Consider the following 18,602-nt stretch of genomic DNA (forward strand, 5'->3'; position numbering starts at 1 on the left):
TCCTTCTCGGATGGCGAGCTGCTGCCGACTGAGCGTGGGGGGCCCTGGCCCTGGTTGAACTGCTGGTGACTGACCCCAGAACCAGCTGCCGGCGGTCCTGTCTGCGCCTTGGCTGGCAGCCTGGAGAGGTCGGGTTCCGTCCCATCCCTGGCCCACCTGGGAGGCCTTTGCTGTCACACCTGCAGGGCTTCAATGGACCCAAGTTTCAAAGGCCCCACTTGGCAGAGTCAACCGTGGCTGACTCCCTGGCAGGTGCCGCCGCCCTGTCCGCTCCTCTGACCCCCTCGCGGCCGTGGCCGGCTCGCAGCATGCGATTCGCCTGTGCCTTGCCGGGCGCTGCTCCTCAAGGCCTTCCTGGGGCTTTCTGGTCCCGGGGTCAGTTGGAAGAGCTCTCGTTCTGCATGTGGCGGCACCGAGGCCTGTGAGCGGGCCTGGAGTGTCCTCTAAACCCGGCAGGTCGGTTGAGGACAGGCCACCTCAGCCGCCCGGCCAGTCCGAGCACCCGCGAGAGCTCCCCGTGGTTCCCAGGCCCTCCCGCCGCCCCGGCTTCCTGCGCTCGCTCGCTCCCCTGCTGCCCCCTCGGCCGCACTGCTGCTGGCCCCGCAGGCTGCCTGCGGACAGCTCTGTCCTTGGAGGAGACTCCGCGGGAGCTGAGAGCGCCGCAGGCCCTGGCTTCACAGGGAGCCGGGTCCCCAGGAGTTCTGCCTTCCTGAGGAAGAAGCCCTGAGAGCCACCTGTACTGTGCGCCTCCCGAGGGCGAGCTGGCCTCCGGGGCCTCGGGATGGGGGCCGGTTCCCCCACTTCCTCATGGAGTTAGACTTTAGGCTTCTGGGCCTAGCGGCCCTTCACTAGGCGCCCTCGACTCTGCTGCTCGTCCAGATGCAAGGACAGCCCTCCGTGTGAGGCGATCTCGGGGCGCCTGCCTGGGCGGCATCTCTGGGAGGACAGGCCTCTGGCCGGAGACACGCGGGCAGCCCCCGAGGGCGTGTCCCCCATGCGGCTGCTCGCGGCTCCTCACTGGTCGCGCTCCTCAGTGATCACCTCGGGTTTTTGCTACTTTAACTCTTTGAATAATTTTGATTTACCATGATTTGATTTTTACAAGCAGTCCTTTTCTGTTTTATTCATTCTCCAGCCTTATTTTCTTTCAGGTCTTGCCCCTCTCCACCTCCTCCTGCTGTGTCGCTGTGTGACGTTACTCGCCCCTCCTCCGCCTGCTTCGCTCCCATCTCAGCTCCGTCTCCAGCCGTAGATGGCCTGACGATGCCGCCCGCCCTTTCACACGAAATCAACTTGCTTTGTTTTTAATTTGGGTTTTGATTCTTTTTACTGTTGGCAGAAACAATGTTAATTCGTGGGTCTTTTTCTTGCTAAATTTTGGATGCCCTGGGGTGGGGGCCGCATCAGACCTGCGAGGAATGTGATGAGGACGGGGCCCTCCGAGGTGCTGGCTGCCTTCTGATGCGTCTGGCTCAGGAGAGGGTGCCGAGCGCTGAGCGTGTGACTGCCGAGTTCGTCAGCACGGCAGAGCGACAGAGCGTGCGGGGACTCCAGTGTGGGGGCTGGGAGGCAGAGGGCAAGGAAGCGTCTGGTGGAAGGGAACGGCCTTGCCCATGAACTGCTGGCAGCCCCCCAAAAGGCCCCCCTCAGCGGAGGTGGGAGAGGGAGCAGGGGTGTCCGAGGCGAGCTGGCTGAGCGAGCGGTGTGCACTGCCGGGGCCCTGCGCGAGGGCAGCCCGGAAGCTGGGGCGAGCCAGGCGTGGGGTGTTGGCTGCGGGAGCCCCTCCGAGACTCCGGACCACGTCCCCTCGGGCTCTGGGGGACCCTGTCTCCCCCTCAGCCGCCTCATGCTCTCTCTTGCAGGAGGTCCCAGGTAATAGAGAAATTTGAGGCCTTGGACATCGAGAAGGCAGAGCACATGGAGACCAACGTGTCAGCCGGGTCCTCGCTGTCCAGCGACACTCGCCAGGGCCGGAGCGAGAAGAGGGCCTTCCCCCGGAAGCGGGTGAGCGTTCGGGCTCCGGGGCGGCGGGGGCAGGGTCAGCACGAGGCCCCCACACCCACCGAGGCCCCACTCACACCCGGACGCTCTTCTGCCCAGCCTCCCGCTCGCATCTCCTGGTTCTCTCTCGGGTCTCTCATCTCCTTCCCCATTGAGTGGACGTCTTGAGGGTGAGGCCTGTCTTCTGCGTCTTCCTCTCGGAACTCCGTCCAGCTCTCGTGAGCCTTTTTTTTGGTCCCAGGTCGTAACCAGAGCTAGTCTCTTCCTCTCTGAGGCAGTCGGGCCGCGAGGCTGAATACTTTTCCTTCCTCTCTCTTTCGGGTGGTGGCCACAGCCCCAGTTTCTCTCCGCCCAGTCCCCAAGGTGGATTCCACTTCTGAAACCCGCCTCTCCTGGGCCACCCGCCTCTCGTGGCCCCCCTGAGTCTGCCCTCCGTCTTCCTCCTGTTCTCTCTGGGCTCAGAGGGGCCCTAGTGCTCACTGCACAGAGCCCAGCGTCTTCCCTCTGTGACCCCACGAGGCCCGGGGAGGACGGGGGCCAGGAGAGCCACGTGGCTGGTGCGTCTGCAAGAAAAGGCTGCTCTCCCACCAGGGTGGCTCGGCCCCGGCCGCGGGCAGCTGGAGGCGTGGGACTAGGAGTCTGGGCGCAGGTCCTGTCCTCACGGGCAGAGGTGCTGAGGGAGCCCAGACGGCAGAGTGCCCCCTCCTCGTCCAGAACATGGCCCTGCAGCCCGGCCCTCCCGCGGCTCCGGCTGCCCAGGGGCTGGCTGGTGCTGACGGGGCTGCTCTCTGCCACAGGACCTCCCCAGCGAAGCTCCTCTCCCGGACGCCTCGGCCTCCCCCCTGTCTCCACACCGAAGAGCCAAGTCACTGGACAGGAGGTCCACGGAGCCCTCCCTGACGGTGAGCCCGGGCGCCCGCGCTCCGAGGCCTGGAGACGCTGCTCCTGCTGCTTCTGTCCCCTGGGCTCTTTGCTGCTGCTGCCTGTGCCTCCGCGCTGGCATCCCTTCTGTGCACGGGCCCTCACGTCCGTGCATGGGAAGCAGGTGCCGTGTTTCTGCCCCTTCTCTGGGCTGCGTGGGCATCCTGAGCTCTGAGGTCCCCAGCGGAGGAGGCCACCTGGCCAGAGCAGCGGAATTCTGGCTCGGGGGAATCAGGGCCACAGGACGAACCTCCGTTCTTCTTGTTTTGGGTGTTTGTTTCTGTGACATTTTGGAGTCGGGAGCCCCCCTCTTGCTGGGCACTTGTCTTGTTCGTGGGGTCACCACGGAGGGAGCCCAGCCTTTGCTCCAGGGCATGGGAGCCGTAGCCATCGGGTGCAGGTAGGGAGTGGTCAGGCGGGTCGAGCGGGCCCGTCGCTCCCTCAGGGAGCCCCGAGTGGCAGGCCAGCATCCCAGGAGTGAGGACAGCTGGCAGCTGTATGGGCCCTTCTCTGCTTTGTCCTCAGCCTTCCGAGGAGCCTGGGGCTGATGCCGCCCCTCCCAGGCGTGGGGCCTCCAGCGGCAACCTGACTTGGAGCCGTGGGGCCAGGGTGGAGGCTTTCTTGCCTGGAGTCTGGGTTTCGCTCGCGGGTTTGGAGCAGAGGCTCCAGGACGCGTGTGGCTGATGGGTGTCCCACTACGTGGCATGTGTTCTCTTAAACCCTCCTTGGGTCCTTGGAATATAAAAAGATGTCACAGCCCCGTTCTGGTCGTGATGGCTGTAGAAGAGCACATGGGCCGAGGGGAGCAGTGGGCCACATCTCTTTCCACACTGGCCTTGCCTGCGCCCCGATGTGAGACACAAGCCAGGCCCAGGGGGCTGCCTGCCTGCGGCCCTCAAGGTGCTCTCAGGCTGCTCCTCAGGCTCTGGCGCACAGGTGCCAGAGGGAACAGCAGGGACAGTGCCCCGTTCAGTGCCTGGGGTCCTGGTTCTGCTTCTTGTAGGGAAACGGAGACTCAGACTCATCTTGGCAGGTCAGTGGCCTGAGGGTCTTGGCAGGCTTGCTGCTGTGTCTTGCTTCACACCGGGCGTGGTCTCTGCTCTCAGTCTTCCTGTGGCCTCTGTGAGAACTTCTCAGCTCTCCTTTCAGCCATCGCTGCACAGCTTCCCTCCACGCGAAATGCCGGGTGACTCTGTCTGGGCCGTTCTTCTCTGCCTTCCGGGCGGCCCTGCAGGCGCAGCAGTCAGGCAGCCCCACTTGTGCTGCTCACGGGGTGAGGGGGCCTCGCCCTGCTCGAAGACGTGCGTCCGGGGAGCAGCTCTGGCAGCCCCTGCCAGGGTGAGGGGCCATGGGGGCTCCTCTGGCAGGTGGATAAGCCCCTTTCCGGGGCCCCCTCATTGGGGGAGAGACAGCTGCCTTGTCAGTCACCCTTTACCCAGAACCGGGACACTGCTGCTTTCCTCTCAACTGTTCTTTTTTTTCCTTTCTTAGCCCGACCTGCTGAACTTCAAGAAAGGCTGGCTGACCAGGCAGTATGAAGATGGCCAGGTGAGTGGCCAGAGCTGCTGTGGTCCCTGAGGCGCCGGGGAGCAGGCGTGAGGTTCAGCTGGCCTTGTCCCTGCGGGTGTATGAGCGCTGGCCCTGTCCCCTGCCTCCAGCACACCCCCTCATCTTGGGGACCAGGGTCGTGGCCGAGACCCCATCTCCTCAGAACTGGGGGTGCAGTGGGCGTGGGGGCCGCCGGCCTGCCCGCTGCCAGCGCAGGGACTCTTCTCCTGCTCCCGATGGGGTCTCAGCATCAGGCCTGGGGACGTGCTGCAGCACTGGCTCCCCACCTGGTGACCTTTCCCAGAAGTTTCCCGAGAGCCCAGGCTTCCCCAGGACAGGAGGGCCTTCGAGGGCCTCCTGGTTGTGGGATGGAGCCAGTAGCCAGGGTGCAGTCGCGGCTCTGCGGGGAGCAGTGGACTTGAACAGGAAGATCGAGCCATTCGTGGCTGCTGGGGTGGAGGCCAGGCCTCCCAGGAGGCAGGAGGATGAGCCTGCGGGTCCCACCGAGAGGCCCGTAGAGTCCCCTCCCCACTTCCTGAGTGACCGTGCCCAAATGCCCTCTTCTCTCTCTACCACATCAATCCCCTTGGCCCTGCCTGGAGCCTCGAGCCTCCCCGCCTTGCTCCTCACAGTGAAGATTTGGGAGGCCAGCTGGTTGGGTTGCTCCTGCTGGCGGCAGGTGGGCGCCCCTCTGGTTAGCCAGGGGGTGGCCGTGGCTTGCAGGTGGCCTCCTTTTGGCTCTGGGGGCCCAGCCCCTATCTGCAGCCTCTGGAGCCGCAGCCCCGCTCAGCAGCCACGCCTCTGCGGGTGGAGCACACGCAGCCTGTGGCCCACCACAGCTGTCCGCACCGCCTCGTCGCCGGGGAGAGGTTGTGTGCGCGTGGCTGCCCATGGCCCGAGTGGAGTCCTGTGTGTGTCTGCCCCCAGCGGGAGGGGCCGCCTGCCCTCTGCGTTACCTGTGCCCAGTGAGGTGCCCCAGGACCCTGGCTGTTGGGTGCCTCAGAGCGGGAAGTGTGGGAGTTGAGTCTTGGTTTTCCCTTCTCTTTCAGTGGAAGAAACACTGGTTTGTCCTTGCTGATCAAAGCCTGAGGTTCTACAGGGACTCGGTGGCTGAGGAGGTGAGTGTCTCAGCTCCGTTCCTCTGCAGGGACAGGGGAGGTCCAGGTGGCACTGCTGTTCCTGGGCCAGAGTCCCCTCCGGGTGGACGGGGAGCCCAGTCCAGATCTGCAGAGGAGTCTGATGTCCCCGGGGTTGGTTCCTGCTGGAAAGCGGGCTCTCTAGGCCCTGCTTTCGGCACCCAGGTACGGGGGTTTCAGTGGCTTTCCTTGTCTGTGTTCTTTGAAGAACACTGAAAGACGTCTTGTTTTAAAACTCAGGGTGAGTGGTTTTGTTCTTTCTATACAGAGATCTTGTGGTGAATTGAGTCTTTAAAGAACTGAACTAAATTTTGCCCCTTGTTTTCTGGACAAGGATGGGACGTGGCAGGTGAACTTGGCCAGCCTGGTTGAGAGTCCTGATTCCACGGTCGAACACCAAACAGAAGGGGCTCTTTTTTTCTTCACCTACAAAAAAAATCATCTATTTTGAGCAACTTGAAAGTCTGTTTCTGCACCTTTTCCCTTGCATTCCACTCCAGGAGCCCTTCAGATATACTCCCACATGTGAAGAAAGAGATGTGTTCCAAAAAAAAAAAAAAAAAAAAAGAGATGTGTTCCATGTCAGTGGTTCCTGCGCTTCTGTAACAGCAGGAGATCTGAAAGAACCTAAATGTCTAACGCTAGGGGCTGCTTATATACCCTGACACTAAGTTCTGTCTGGACTGCAGTGGAAGGACGTTAGTGACACAAGCACAGATGTAGAGCAGTGTGGGTGGTGGGTCTCTGGGGGAGCCTAAAGTCAGGGGCCACAGGAGCATGGGTGTTTGGCTGTTCTCAGAGCGTGGTCTGTGGACCCCTGGAGACCCGTTCAGGGATTCTTCTGTAACAAAAATAGTGTCATAAAACTGTGATGCCATTTCCTTTTTCCGTTGTGTTGGCCTTTGCACTGATGGGTGCCTCAGCCTGGTCATGCTGCAGGAGCAGTGGCTGGCCCCGTGCATCCTTCACCGCCACGCACTGTGAAGTTACAGAAAGGGCCTTAACAGAGCAGGAAAGGTGCCCCCTTCGGTAATACTCTGTGATGTGAGATGGGAGGTTGGCAGAGGTTGCTCCTGCTGCTTGTCCAGGTGTGACGGCCGTCCCGGGGGAGCACTCGCCCGCTGCCTGCGCTGCCCGCCCCGCCGGCCACCTCTCCTCGCGGCCCACCGCCTCTGCCTGAATGTACGACGCACAAGTGCTCGCTCGGTTTGGGTGTTCGGCAGACGTTTTCTTAAAAATGAACCAAGTGAGTCTCTTCCTTCAAGGAAAATGACCGACAGAATTGTTACCAGTGATTCAGTTTGAGCTTCCAAGCAAAACTGGAACTTTGGAAAACTTGTGTTCACCATCACTAACTTGACAGTCTCCCCCGAGCTTACAGACTCTCCTGACTGAACAGGTGGTGATAATAACAAATGCAGTGTTTGCTCCTGTACAAGGAAACGTCAGTGTCTGGGGGCTCTTCCAGAGGACGAGACAGTGTCACCAGATCATGTGGGGGTGAAAGACCCCCTCAAGGAGCAGGGTAGAACCATGGGTTCTAATGCAGCAGAGGACAGAAAGCATCCCCTTCGCAGTTCACCTTCAAGAAACTACCACTTGTCAAAGGAGAACAGCCACAACTGTCTTTTTGAAAAGACTGTTAAAATTCACTTCCCTTTTCCAATCCCGTGTCTGTGTGAGGCCAGACCGTCTTCATATGCTTCAACCAAGACATGTCAACAGGGCTTCCCTGGTGGCGCAGTGGTTGAGAGCCCGCCTGCCGATGCAGGGGACGCGGGTTCGTGCCCCGGTCCAGGAAGATCCCACGTGCCGCGGAGCAGCTGGACCCGTGAGCCATGGCCGCTGAGCCTGCGCGTCCGGAGCCTGTGCTCCGCAACGGGAGAGGCCACAACAGTGAGAGGCCCGTGTACCGCCAAAAAAAAAACCCCCAAAAAAAACATGTCAACAAACAGACTTGAGTGCAGAGACGGGTGTGAGAACCCAGCTGTCCTTGGAAGTAAAGCATTAAAGAGAGTTGCAAAAATCTCTTGCTGTTTTTTTTAAATGATACTTTTTGTTAAAAAATGAAATGGGTTTGTGTACTTCAATGCATAAATTTTTTTTCAATTTTTTTCCTAATTTCTAATAAGGCAGATATCATCCGTAGGTACAACCCACATAAAGAGAAGCTCTTTGGCACCATCAATTTTTAGGAGTGTAAAGGAGGTTTGAGAACCACGGGCATGGGATGTCTTTGGCAGGATGTGTGAAAAATGGTGGTGTGGATGCTTCTAGGTGGTGTGGGGTAGGCGGCGCCCTGCCTGTGAGCATGTACAGTTCACGGGGCACTGGCCTTTACTTTCTTAAATCCCTCATTTTCTCCGCAGGCGGCCGACTTGGATGGGGAGATAGACTTGTCTACATGTTATGATGTCACGGAGTACCCAGTGCAGAGAAACTATGGCTTCCAGATCCATGTGAGCTGGGTGGGGTTTGCAGGGAGGCTGAGTGCAAGGGTGGGGCCGTGGGGCCTGACCAGCTGGTGCCTCATCCTGTCCCTTCCTCTGCCCTGGAGCTCCTCACCCCACCCCCAGTCTGTGGTCTCAGCAAAAATTAAGACATTAGCATCTTTCTCTCAAGGCTGTCTAAAAGGGTTTTTTTACCAAAGGTTCTTTCTTTTTCTCCCATTTTTTAAACGCTGGAGTTCGGGCCAGTTGGAAGGTTGTGGGATGTGGGAAGTTAGAGTGAAAGTGTTGAGTGCTTAACTCTCAGGGTGCTGGGTTTTTATGCACTTGCTCTGTCCTTCATTCACCCACTTACCCACTCACTGGAGTCCTTTCTCCCCACAATCTTGTGAAGGCCTCCCAACGAGCAAAGCATTGCCCCGTCCTCAAAAAAATAATCTGATTGGACAGATGAAACAGTCCTCACTGGCCATGTCATCAAAGCTCGGGGTTCAAGGGCTGCTCAGAGGTAGCCAGGCTCGTGGTGAGGGCACCGGCCCCCGGCTACCGTGTCTGCCCTCACTCTGATGCCACCTGTAAGTCTGAGGGTGCCCCAGACCACCCTCACATTTGATAATTTGCCAGAAGGACTCACAGAACACAGGAAAACACCGTACTTAGGACTGTAGATTTATTTTAGCAGAGGGATACAGATTGGTACCAGCCCAAGGAAGCAACGTGTGGCGAACTGAACAGGAGGGCCCTAAATGAAGCTCTCATGCCCTTGGGGACGTGTTTCCCTCTTGGCGCTGACGTGTGATGACACACAGAGCTTCCAACATGGGAAGCTCGCCCAAGCTTCAGGCCTGGTGCCAGGCCCAAGCCTCTGTGTCCAGAGTTTTTATAGAGGCTTCATAACTGATCAACTGAACTACTGTCCACATGGTCAAATGCAAGTGCCAGCCCCCTCTCCCCCAGAGCCTGGCTGATGTCACATGGCCAGAGCCCCAGCCCTTCACCGCATGGCTGGTCCTTCTGGTCTGGCTAGCCCCACTGTGCATCACAAGGGCACAGGGCAAAGGCCAGACCTCCCTTGGGGAAAGCTAATTCTTCCCCCATGAGAGCCTTAGGCGTGCAACAGGAACCAAGTGGCCTGACAGCTGTCACACTGGGGCTCCCCGGCTGGGACTCCTGCAGCGTCACCTTCTGACATTTGGGCCCAGAGACTCAGCTGTATCTCTGGATTCAGTCTAGATGCAGCATGTGGCAATGACTAATATTAACCAAACTCAGAGGAGTGAGTTCAGATCTGAAGGCCAGTGAATTCATTAAAAGGAAAAATCCAGCCCCCAGTCCACCAGGCTGCAGGGCATCTGTGGGGGGCACCAAGTCATAGCTGAAGGTGGCGCCAATCTGATGGCCCGTGCCGTCCCACCGTGATGCCCTTCTGCCCCTCGTCCCTTTAGGAGGAAAAGATATGCTCAGTGAGCTAGACCTCTAGCCTCCTCTCTGTGGACAGATTTGGGGACGGTGCCAAGTTCTAGCATTGTGGGCTGCACGCTGAGGGCCCCCCCCCATCTTTTTTTTTTTTTAAATTTATTTTTGGTTGCGTTGCTGTGCGCAGACTTTCTCTAGTTGTCGCGAGCGGGCTTCTCATGGCAGTGGCTTCTCTTGTTGTGGAGCATGGGCTCTAGGCACGCAGGCTTCAGTAGTTGTGGCTTGCGGGCTCTAGAGTGCAGGCTCAGTAGTTGTGGTGCACGGGCTTAGTTGCTCCATGGCATGTGGGATCTTCCCGGACCAGGGCTTGAACCCGTGTCCCCTGCGTTGGCAGGCGGGATTCCTAACCACTGTGCCACCAGGGAAGCCTCTCACCTCCCCCATCTTGGAGGGCAGGCTTCTCTGGGCAGGGCACCCTGGGGGTATGCGTCCATTCCCATCTGAGCAGGTTACATCATCATGTTCTAGGGTCACTTTCTGTGCAGTAAGGCCGTGACCTGGGACTCTCCTGGTCACAGATGGGGCGTTTCTGAGCCACCTGTGCTCCCTGGCTGATGTCGTCCAGCAGCCTGACCCCTCGTCACTTTACCTGGGTGGGGGGCAGTGAGCTTATGAGTTCTGGGGCTTTCTCATGAGCCCCGTGGACTGGGAGTTCTAAGTCGGGAGAGATGGCACCCAGCACGGGAGGCCAGCTTCCTGGAGGGACTCGGCCTGGGTTACTAGGGAGTTTTAGGATCTCGAGAGGCAAAGCTGGCCCTGGCCTGGCCACCAGACCTGGTGGCATCTACCAGGGGGGCTGAGTGCAAAAGCTGGCGGGGTGGCATGGGGAAGCCCTGAGTGCTGAGTTGAGAGTCAGCCTTGCCCCGAGTTGTGGAAAGCACCGAAATGTGGAGGCAGCTGAGTGTCTGTGAGACGCATCTGGTGGGGCAGCAGGGACGGGAGGCCAGGTGTCTGGCAAGTGCGGGGCGCCCGGGAGAGGGAGGGGCAGGGTCAAGGGCTGGAGACCCAGAGTGCGGCGAGCCGTGTGCGGGAGTTGGCGGAGCCTGCAGCGTCCTGGCCCATGGTGCGTTTGAGGCCGAGATGGGCCCTCTGAGACCGGTAGACAAGCAGCCAGCGTGTGGGCCTGGGGCCGGGAGAGAGCTCGTGGCAGCTGAGAACTGAGGTTGTGGGAGAAGGTGGCCGAGGTCACGCTCCATAAACAGCACACCAGGAGCAGGAGGCAGCTGGGGGGCCAGCACTTCAGGGAGCCCGGAGGCCACGCCCCACCCCCCCACCCCGGTTGGCCTGCGTTGGGGGGGAACCGGAGGGAGAGAGGAGTGGACGTGGGTGGTGGGCTGTGGTCTAGGTGGGGCGTCAGGCGGGGTCTGGGGTGGGCCGAGGTCACCCCGTGCTGTGCTGTGCTCTGCAGTGCCCTGATGCTCTCTTAGTTTTGGCCCCTGGCCATGCCAGCTCCTGTCCCGAACCCATCTTGCTAACAGTGTCTTCCCATCAGCTGTTTTGCTGACGTCTCGTGGGTCCATTTATGAGTAGCCTGAGCAGCTTGAAGAGTTCTGATCCCCTCACTTCTGTAAGACAGGAGCCCATGGGCTCAGAGGCAGGGGAGTGGACTCTGTGCAGCCACCACCCACATCCCCACCCGCATCCCCACCCCTCCTCAGCTTTGCTGGAGCCGCGTGGGCCGCTCAGGGCCACAGGGACTGTGTCTCCAGGCCACTCATCACCCACTGCCCATGCTGCCCCCTCCTGTGATGTCCTTCATCTTGACTGGCATCCCACCAACTCACCCAAGTGTGTGGGGGGTCCAGGGATTGTCCTTGAGGTGCCCCCCCACACAAGCCTGTCAGTGCTGCACTGTGCATGCCACCTCCTCCACCTCTCTGAAGCCCCTCTCATCACCTGAACAACCAGCCCGGCCGCCCAGCAGGTCTCCCTGCCCCTCCTCAGCCCACCAGACACAGCCCCCATCGGGCCCCAGCCACCACTGAGCCTCGTGCCTGCCACTCCTATCCCCGGTCACCCTGTGAGCCTGTTGTGCGTGGTTGCACGCCCCAGGCCCACTCCCTCCACCTGGGTCATGCACCCCTTCCCCGTCCACTCGCCCACCCTCCCTAGCCCTGCCACGCCCTGGCCCCTTCCCACTGCTCCCCGCACGCATGTTCTCCTTCCTTCCAGTCTGCGAGCTCCTTAAAGAGCAGGGAGTGTCAGCAAAAGTAAAGGCCTGCTGGGTCCCGTGGGGAGGGGACGCCCGGGTTAGCCACAGCCATGACAGTGTTCGCGGCTTTGCTCTCTCCTTTGCCCTCCAGCTCTGTTCATCCTGAGTGGGGCACATACCACACTCCTGGGACGGCCACCTGGCCGCCAGCCTCCCTGCGGGGCCTTCTTCAGGGGTGGGGAGGTGCCAGTCACTGCTAACTCCTCGTCTTCTGTGTAGACAAAGGAGGGCGCCTTCACCCTCTCTGCTATGACATCTGGAATCCGGCGGAATTGGATCCAGACCATCATGAAGCACGTCCACCCGATCTCTGCCCCAGACGTGACAAGGTGAGCCGGTAGGGTGCCCGAGGGGGCCCAGCACAGCCTTCCCGCCCCCGTCCTTCAGTCCGCTGCCCACTCACTCTCCACTTGGCCTCCTGGGTTTTCTGCCTCAGGTTACCCTTCCCCCTCAGGCCTGGCCGGCGGGAGAAGCTCCCCGGGGCCCGGGCACTGAGCCACGGCTGGGTGAGGGCGGCTCCAGATGCCGCATTCACAGGCCACCTTAGCGTTTCCTTTTCTTGATCCTTCTGCCTCACTCCTGAATCTGCTGGATTTCCGTGCAGCTGTGACAAAGCTCTCTTTGCATCTCTTGGTGCTGGAGGCCAAAGTTGGGAAACTGTTCCCCGTGTCAACATCCATGCTTCATAAACCTCGTGATTCGCCCCACACCTTCCTCCTCCTGCCCTGATGGTTAGAAACCTGAAGTTTTCATTTTACAAAAAGCAGAGAAGCTCCCTGTATGTGGCTGGTGCTGTGATGTCGAGAACTCTGCCGCCCTGATCCTCACGGCTTTGGCGCCTTCGCCGGTTCTGAGAGCCTCTTGCTTGCGGTTTTCGGTCCGGTCGTTTAAATGCTTCTTGAGTGACTCTCTTGTGTTGGAGGTTGCGCCCAGGGGGCGACCCTGGTGCCCACGGAGCGCTCCTTGGCCTAGGGCGGCCTCACACCTTGGTCAAGTTCTGGCCTCCTTGCTAGTGACCTGCACCTCTTTGAACAAGAAGGCAGGAAGGGACCCTAAATGGAGGACTCTTCTCTCTAGTCCTTCCGTCCTGTGTTGTCTGTTCGATTGTTTGTTCATTCCTTCATTTATTGCACGAACAGAATACCTGGTTGTTCCCGAGTCTCTACGACCAGAAGCAGAGACCAAAGCTCTTTCCGGGTACTTTGAGGAGGCTGCATGCGGTGGGTCGGGGCCCGGCTGGGGTTCTTTAGCCTTGGGATGTCGCAGGTGTGTGGCTCTGGCCTCAGAAAGGGCAGGAAGGATGCGCTCAGGCGACACATGGCTTGGGAGAGGCGCCTCCCCTCCGTGTTGGGGCCACAGCCCATGGGGACAGTGTCCCCCTGATGAGCAGTGTACTCCAGGGTCAGCCGCCTCACAGCCGGGGTGCTTGCCTCACCCAGTTTGTTCCATGTGGGCTTTTATACTTTGAGGAAAAGATGGATTTTTTCAGTGCAGCAAGGCCGTGCCCCGGGAAAGTTACTGGAAACAGGTGCAGATGTCAGAAGTGTGGGTTGGAGCTGCGCACCGCGGCCCCCGGTGTGCAGTCTGGTGGGAGTCGCAGGGGCTTCTCCTGCGGATAGAGGCGGGTCCGGCTTGTTGTGTCATCCTAACGGCTCCTGCAGTCCGAGGCCTGGGCCAGCTCTCAGTTCAGTGGCGTTGTTGAAAAGGTCCGCTCTGGAGAAACTGTGTGCAAGCGTGTGGTCTTGACTTGGAAGCTCCCAGGGCCGCCTCCCGGGACAGGGAGGATGCTTCTTCTGCAGGCTCCCTTCTCTTTGGCCACCTTTCAAACACAGGTGCTCCCTGGAGTCCCCAAGGCCCAGCCCTCGCCGCGCTGGGGGTCTTCCCACCCTGTTTTGAGGGCTTGGGCGGGACCAGAGGCCACTTGGCTCGGGCCAGGGTCGCAGGCTCTTGTCCTTGGAGCCCGGAGACCTCTGCCTCGGACGGCGACAACCAGTGCCCTACAGCACCCTGCCCGGGGACCTCCGCTGTGGGGCAGGTGGGGGGAGGCGCATCCAGCTGCTGGGCAGGCAGAGGTGCCCTCGAGTGTCCTGCTTCCTGCTCACCTCTGCCCCGGGTGGGCCACCAAGTCCTCTCAAGTCCTGTTCAGTGAGCCCCTGCCTGGTGCCGGCTCAAGTCCTGTTCAGTGAGCCCCTGCCTGGTGCCGGCTCGTGGGTGCCACCTGGGCCATCGAGCTCACTGGCCCACAGGTGGTCCCAGGGCCGTCACTCTGATCTGTCTGTCACGCCAGCCACCCAGAGTGGTTTTTTAAAACACAGACCTGACCGTGTTACTTACCTGCTTATTAAAAACCCATGAGCCTTTCGAGGGAAGCGGTTGTTGGTCTCGCTTGTTCCGTCACCGCCAGCCCAGTGCCTGCGTGCCGTGGGGTCTACCTCCCACGTGGCCTTGTGTGGGTGTGGCCGTGCCCGGCGCAGCCTGAAGGGGCTTGCGGCCCCCCCATTATCATCCTGCGGGAGACCTCTGGGCCGTTGTCTGCGGCTCCTTTTCTGCCGTCACCACTCAGTGCCACTTGGGGTTCCCTCCACAGACGTGTCAGTGAGTCAAGGCAGAGTCTCCCCCTTCCTTGTGGGAGCCACAGCCGCGTAGAAAAAGGCATGTGGTGACAGCAGGGAGCTGGGCCCTGTCGCCGGGAGCCCCGCCTGACCAACTGTCTCCCCCGCCCCAGCTCGCTGCCGCAGGGCAAAGACCGGAGCAGCTCCCCCTCGGAGACGAGGCTGCGGGAGAAGCAGGACGGGGAGCCCGGGGAGCCAGACCCCGAGCAGAAGCGGAGCCGGGCCCGTGAGCGCAGGCGGGAGGGCCGCTCCAAGACCTTCGACTGGGCCGAGTTCCGACCCATCCAGCAGGCCCTGGCCCAGCAGAGAGCCGGCGCCCCGGGGCCTGCCACCACACGGCCCGAGGCGGAGCCTGGCGAGCTGGAGAGGGAGCGTGCGCGGCGGCGGGAGGAACGGCGCAAGCGCTTTGGGGCGGTGGACGCGGCTGACGGGCCCAGCGTCGACGACACGGCCCTGCGCATGGAGGTCGACCGGGGCCCGGGGCCGCCCGCGACCGCCGACCTCAGGACCCAGAACGTGCACGTGGAGATCGAGCAGCGGTGGCATCAGGTGGAGACCACCCCTCTCCGGGAGGAGAAACAAGTGCCCATCGCCCCCCTGCACTTGTCCTCTGAGGATGGAAGCGACCGACTGTCCACTCCCGAGCTGACCTCTGTGCTGGAGAAGGAGGTAATGGCCGGGCGGCATGGGCAGGGCGGCTCCGTGCAGCCACCTTCCCCGGCACCCGCTGTGCCTAACCCGCCCCAGGGACTTGCAGGCCCTCAGGCAGACAGACACGCGACAGCCCTCCCCCCCGCCTCCTCGCTGAGCGCAGTGCAGGCCTGAGGCATGCTGGGGTGGGGGGTGGCAGAGAGGGCACCGGGCCCTTCTGGAGACCAGAGGAGCGGCGCTGACACTGAGAGCCAGAGGTGCCAGAGATGAGGCGGGTGGGCTGCAGGCCAGGTGGGGCCTCGTCTGCCCTGCTTCCGCCACGCACTAGAGGCTGGGGGCAGAAGAGGCATGTCAACAGAGATAGCTTTCTGTCTGGACTGGGCAGCCCTGCGACCCTCAGTGAGACCTGATGGGTGCGGGGCAGGCAGCAGGAGGCGGGGCTGATTCTAGGTATTGGGGGCAGGACGGGCCTGCTGGGGGGCCTGGCACGAGCCTCCTCCAGATGCAGAGGTGGGTGAGCGGTCCCTGCACTTGGTAACGTGACATTTCCCTTCATGAGGAAGCGCCCAGAAGTCAAATCTGCAGAAGGTGGGCCGTGGGTTTGTGAGTCTGAGCAGAGGTGCCACGGCCAAGGAGGTGGAGTTCCACCTGCCTCTCAGGAGTCCTCAAGGATGCGATTTACGTGTGCGCTTGACTTGGGTGGCTAACGAAATCACAGCTTGGCCACTGGCCTGCCTTTACTTCTCATCCTCTTCTTATCTGGTTAGGTTCACGAGGCTGACGTTTATCACTAGCGTCAACACTTGGATTTTTTCCCAGTTTTTTCCATTTTCTACGCCTGTTAATACAGTAATAGAGGCAAGATGTGGAAAAGTAACAGTTCAAACTCACGTTGCTCTAAACAGCCAAAACGAGCCTGCAAGTCAGCAGGCCACACACTGGACCCTGAGTTTGTTTCAGACGGCAGGGTCTGAAAACCAAGGTCCACGTGCTGGTCGGCACAGTCTGCTGCACGCCCAGCTCCCTGCTTGCCACGGCCCAGCAGCTGGGCACGTAGGCAACGTTCCAGAGAGGGGCAGATGGGTGACGGCTGGATTCACAGCCAGTGACAGCAAGAGTGTGAAGCAGCTCAATTCTTGAGGACCTCTTCTCACAAACAGAACTTTATATGAAATCCATTGTATGCAACTGGTCAAACAGGGTTTCCCCAGAAGCCAAGGTCGAACCTGGTGTGAGGCCTGCCCTGGGGCAGCACGGGCGTGCTTGGCCACGCTGAGGACACCCAAAGGACCCAGTGGGCAGTCTTCCCTCTGACAGGGGCACGAAGACCTCATTTCCTGGTGGGGTCTGCACCTGGTGGATCCTCAGGCAGGTGTGGAGCTTACGTGGCTGCCCAGGTTGATTCACAGCTTGAGCTGGAACCTTGGGTGAAGACCTGACGAGCACATCCACCCAGGTGTGGCCGCCTGCAAGGCCCTCGGAGGCGCCACTGAGCTCCAGCCCAGCTGGAATTGGGCACACCACCGAGCGCCCGTGCCGTGCTGCTGCTCCTGTTAACCGCCATTTTGCTTAAAAACGTGTGTCTTTTTGCCAACAGTTGGAGCAGAGCCAGAAGGAGGCCTCAGACCTTCTAGAGCAGAACCGGCTGCTGCAGGACCAGCTGAGGGTGGCTCTGGGCCGGGAGCAGAGCGCCCGGGAGGGCTATGTGCTGCAGGTAGGGCTGCGGGGCCGCCACGGCCCTCCAGGCGCCCTCGGGCTTCAGTGTGCAGGACCCAGGCAGGCTAGGAACGTGCAAAACCGAGGGCCAGGCCTCTGGACGCCTGTGCCACTGGAGCGGGCTCCCTGGGCAGTGGGGCTGCCTGGGTCTCCTCCTTGTGCAACAAGTTGGAGGATCTGCCTGAGCCCTCTACGTCGAAGGGTTTTTTAGATGTTTTCAATAGTAGTCTTTCTCTTTGGCTTCCAAAGAGTCCAATATATATTTATTATCAACATCACATGTTTGCATGTTGTTTCTAACTTTTTTCACAATGGCAGCATTAGTCCCATTTTACAAATTTAAGAACTTGAGTAACAGCCACATGCCTCCTTTTATGGCCAAGCCCATGGCAGAGCTAGAACTGGTTTCCTGCCCCTGACCGTGTCTGTACCACACCTACAAGGCAGCCTGGGACTGTTACCACTAGCCTAGTGGCCCATTTCTTACTTTCTGCCTAGGCTGAAGTTTGAGGGGGAAACATGGCCACCCAGCCCTGAGCCAGCCTGCCCAGTGGTGTGGAGGGGAGGGAGGACAGCAGCCTGAGTCCTGAGCTGAGAGTCCAAACCTAGCGTCTTCTTGCAGAGGCCTCTGTGCCAGAGTGCCGCCCCCCCCCCCCCACCATGCAGCAGCGGGCATGCCACAGGCATCTTGCCAGGCAGGAGGTCACCTGGATGGAGCAGGCCGATGTGAGCCAACTCTTCTGCAGCGTTTCAGGCCCTGCTCTAGTTCTGGGGTATAAAACAACACTCTCCTGCCCCCTCAGCCAATGTGCAGTGGGGAGAGGTGATTGACAGATGAGTGCCGGGGGGAAAGCAAGACAGGGCGATGGGACGGAGAACTCGAGCTCTTGGCCAAGGCTGAAGGCACAGCGTTCAAGTCAGGGTCCTGCACTGAGCAGAACCCGCGGCGCCCCCTCCCCTGCAGCATCAGCCTCCTTGCCTGTGTAGACCTAGACTTCGTCCCCGAGGGCTCTTCAGACTCTCAAGGACCCAGAATCTCTGTGATAAGTTTTTGCATCAGCATTTCCAGACTACAGCACACTAGCTTCCTTGGTCCGAGTGGATCTTCTGGGCGGAGTCTGCCCTCCTACCTCTCTCCATGCCCTTTTTGTGGCACGTTTCTTCTGCCTTCCTTTCCCCCTAAGCTTTGGCCATGGCCCTGGGCACCCCATGTCCCCTGGACCCTCCTCCTTAGCCCTTCAACCATAGTTGTTGCCATGCCCAGTTCGGACTCTGAGGTACCGGAACCTGGTGATGGGGGGCACCCCTCTTCCCTGCATGTCTCACTCCGGGGCTTTCTGAGTCATTTTTGTGCAGACCCCGCAGGCTTGGGAAGCATCTTTTTAAACCCTGGTTTGGGCTGCCATCCTACACGCACTCATTTCACACCAGGTGGTAAAAACCCTGGCGGCAGAGTTTGAACATTACTACCCTGTCCTGTGTCTGACCTGGACGATTGCATGAGCCCGCACTGAAGCCCATCCGTCAGCTGACACGCTAACACCTCCCCGCCAGGGCAAAGGACAGTTTACTTTTAACCTCCCTACGTGCTTTGACAATTCTTATAATCAGAAGTCTGAATGAGCAAGGGGCTTTGGGGTTAAGGGTGAGAAGGATCTGCAGCTGGGGGTGGGCTCCGCGCCGACGGCCGGGAGGAGCTGGCAGGGTGTGGACGTGGAGTGGCTAACTTACCGTAACTGAGTGTCACATCTGTGGCTGCCCCGCCAGCACGCCTGGAGGGAGCCACAGGCAGGCCAGTTCTTAGGCTGAGCTGTGCTCACTCCTTTCACGCTCTTCTTTTTTCCTGCGCTAATTAGTTCTGTCTGTTCTGCATGCCTTTTAG

At 60.1% G+C, this 18,602-nt stretch overlaps 1 protein-coding gene across 22 annotated transcripts in view; it reads left to right on the forward strand.

Moving 5' to 3' along the window:
- The window catches only part of MPRIP (myosin phosphatase Rho interacting protein), a 129,000-nt gene that overhangs the window by 92,970 nt on the left and 17,428 nt on the right, over window positions 1-18,602 (forward strand). For 20 of the 22 annotated variants that reach the window (XR_016388815.1, XM_089900179.1, XM_089900180.1 and 17 more), the window contains 8 exons: window positions 1,863-2,004; window positions 2,799-2,903; window positions 4,414-4,470; window positions 5,520-5,588; window positions 7,976-8,065; window positions 11,961-12,070; window positions 14,467-15,022; window positions 16,602-16,718. Coding sequence is in view for 21 of the 22 variants with exons in the window: in XM_089900179.1 (XP_089756305.1) it covers window positions 1,863-2,004; window positions 2,799-2,903; window positions 4,414-4,470; window positions 5,520-5,588; window positions 7,976-8,065; window positions 11,961-12,070; window positions 14,467-15,022; window positions 16,602-16,718 (1,246 nt within the window). In the remaining variant the exon portion in view is untranslated. The remainder of the gene's footprint in view (window positions 1-1,862; window positions 2,005-2,798; window positions 2,904-4,413; window positions 4,471-5,519; window positions 5,589-7,975; window positions 8,066-11,960; window positions 12,071-14,466; window positions 15,023-16,601; window positions 16,719-18,602) is intronic. The other 2 variants (XM_089900175.1, XM_089900176.1) reach the window with 2 other exon arrangements.

Source organism: Delphinapterus leucas, chromosome 19, assembly GCF_059928025.1.
Source record: "Delphinapterus leucas isolate spDelLeu-1000000601 "Yukka" chromosome 19, BTC_Dleu_Yukka2, whole genome shotgun sequence".
Taxonomy (NCBI): domain Eukaryota; kingdom Metazoa; phylum Chordata; class Mammalia; order Artiodactyla; family Monodontidae; genus Delphinapterus; species Delphinapterus leucas.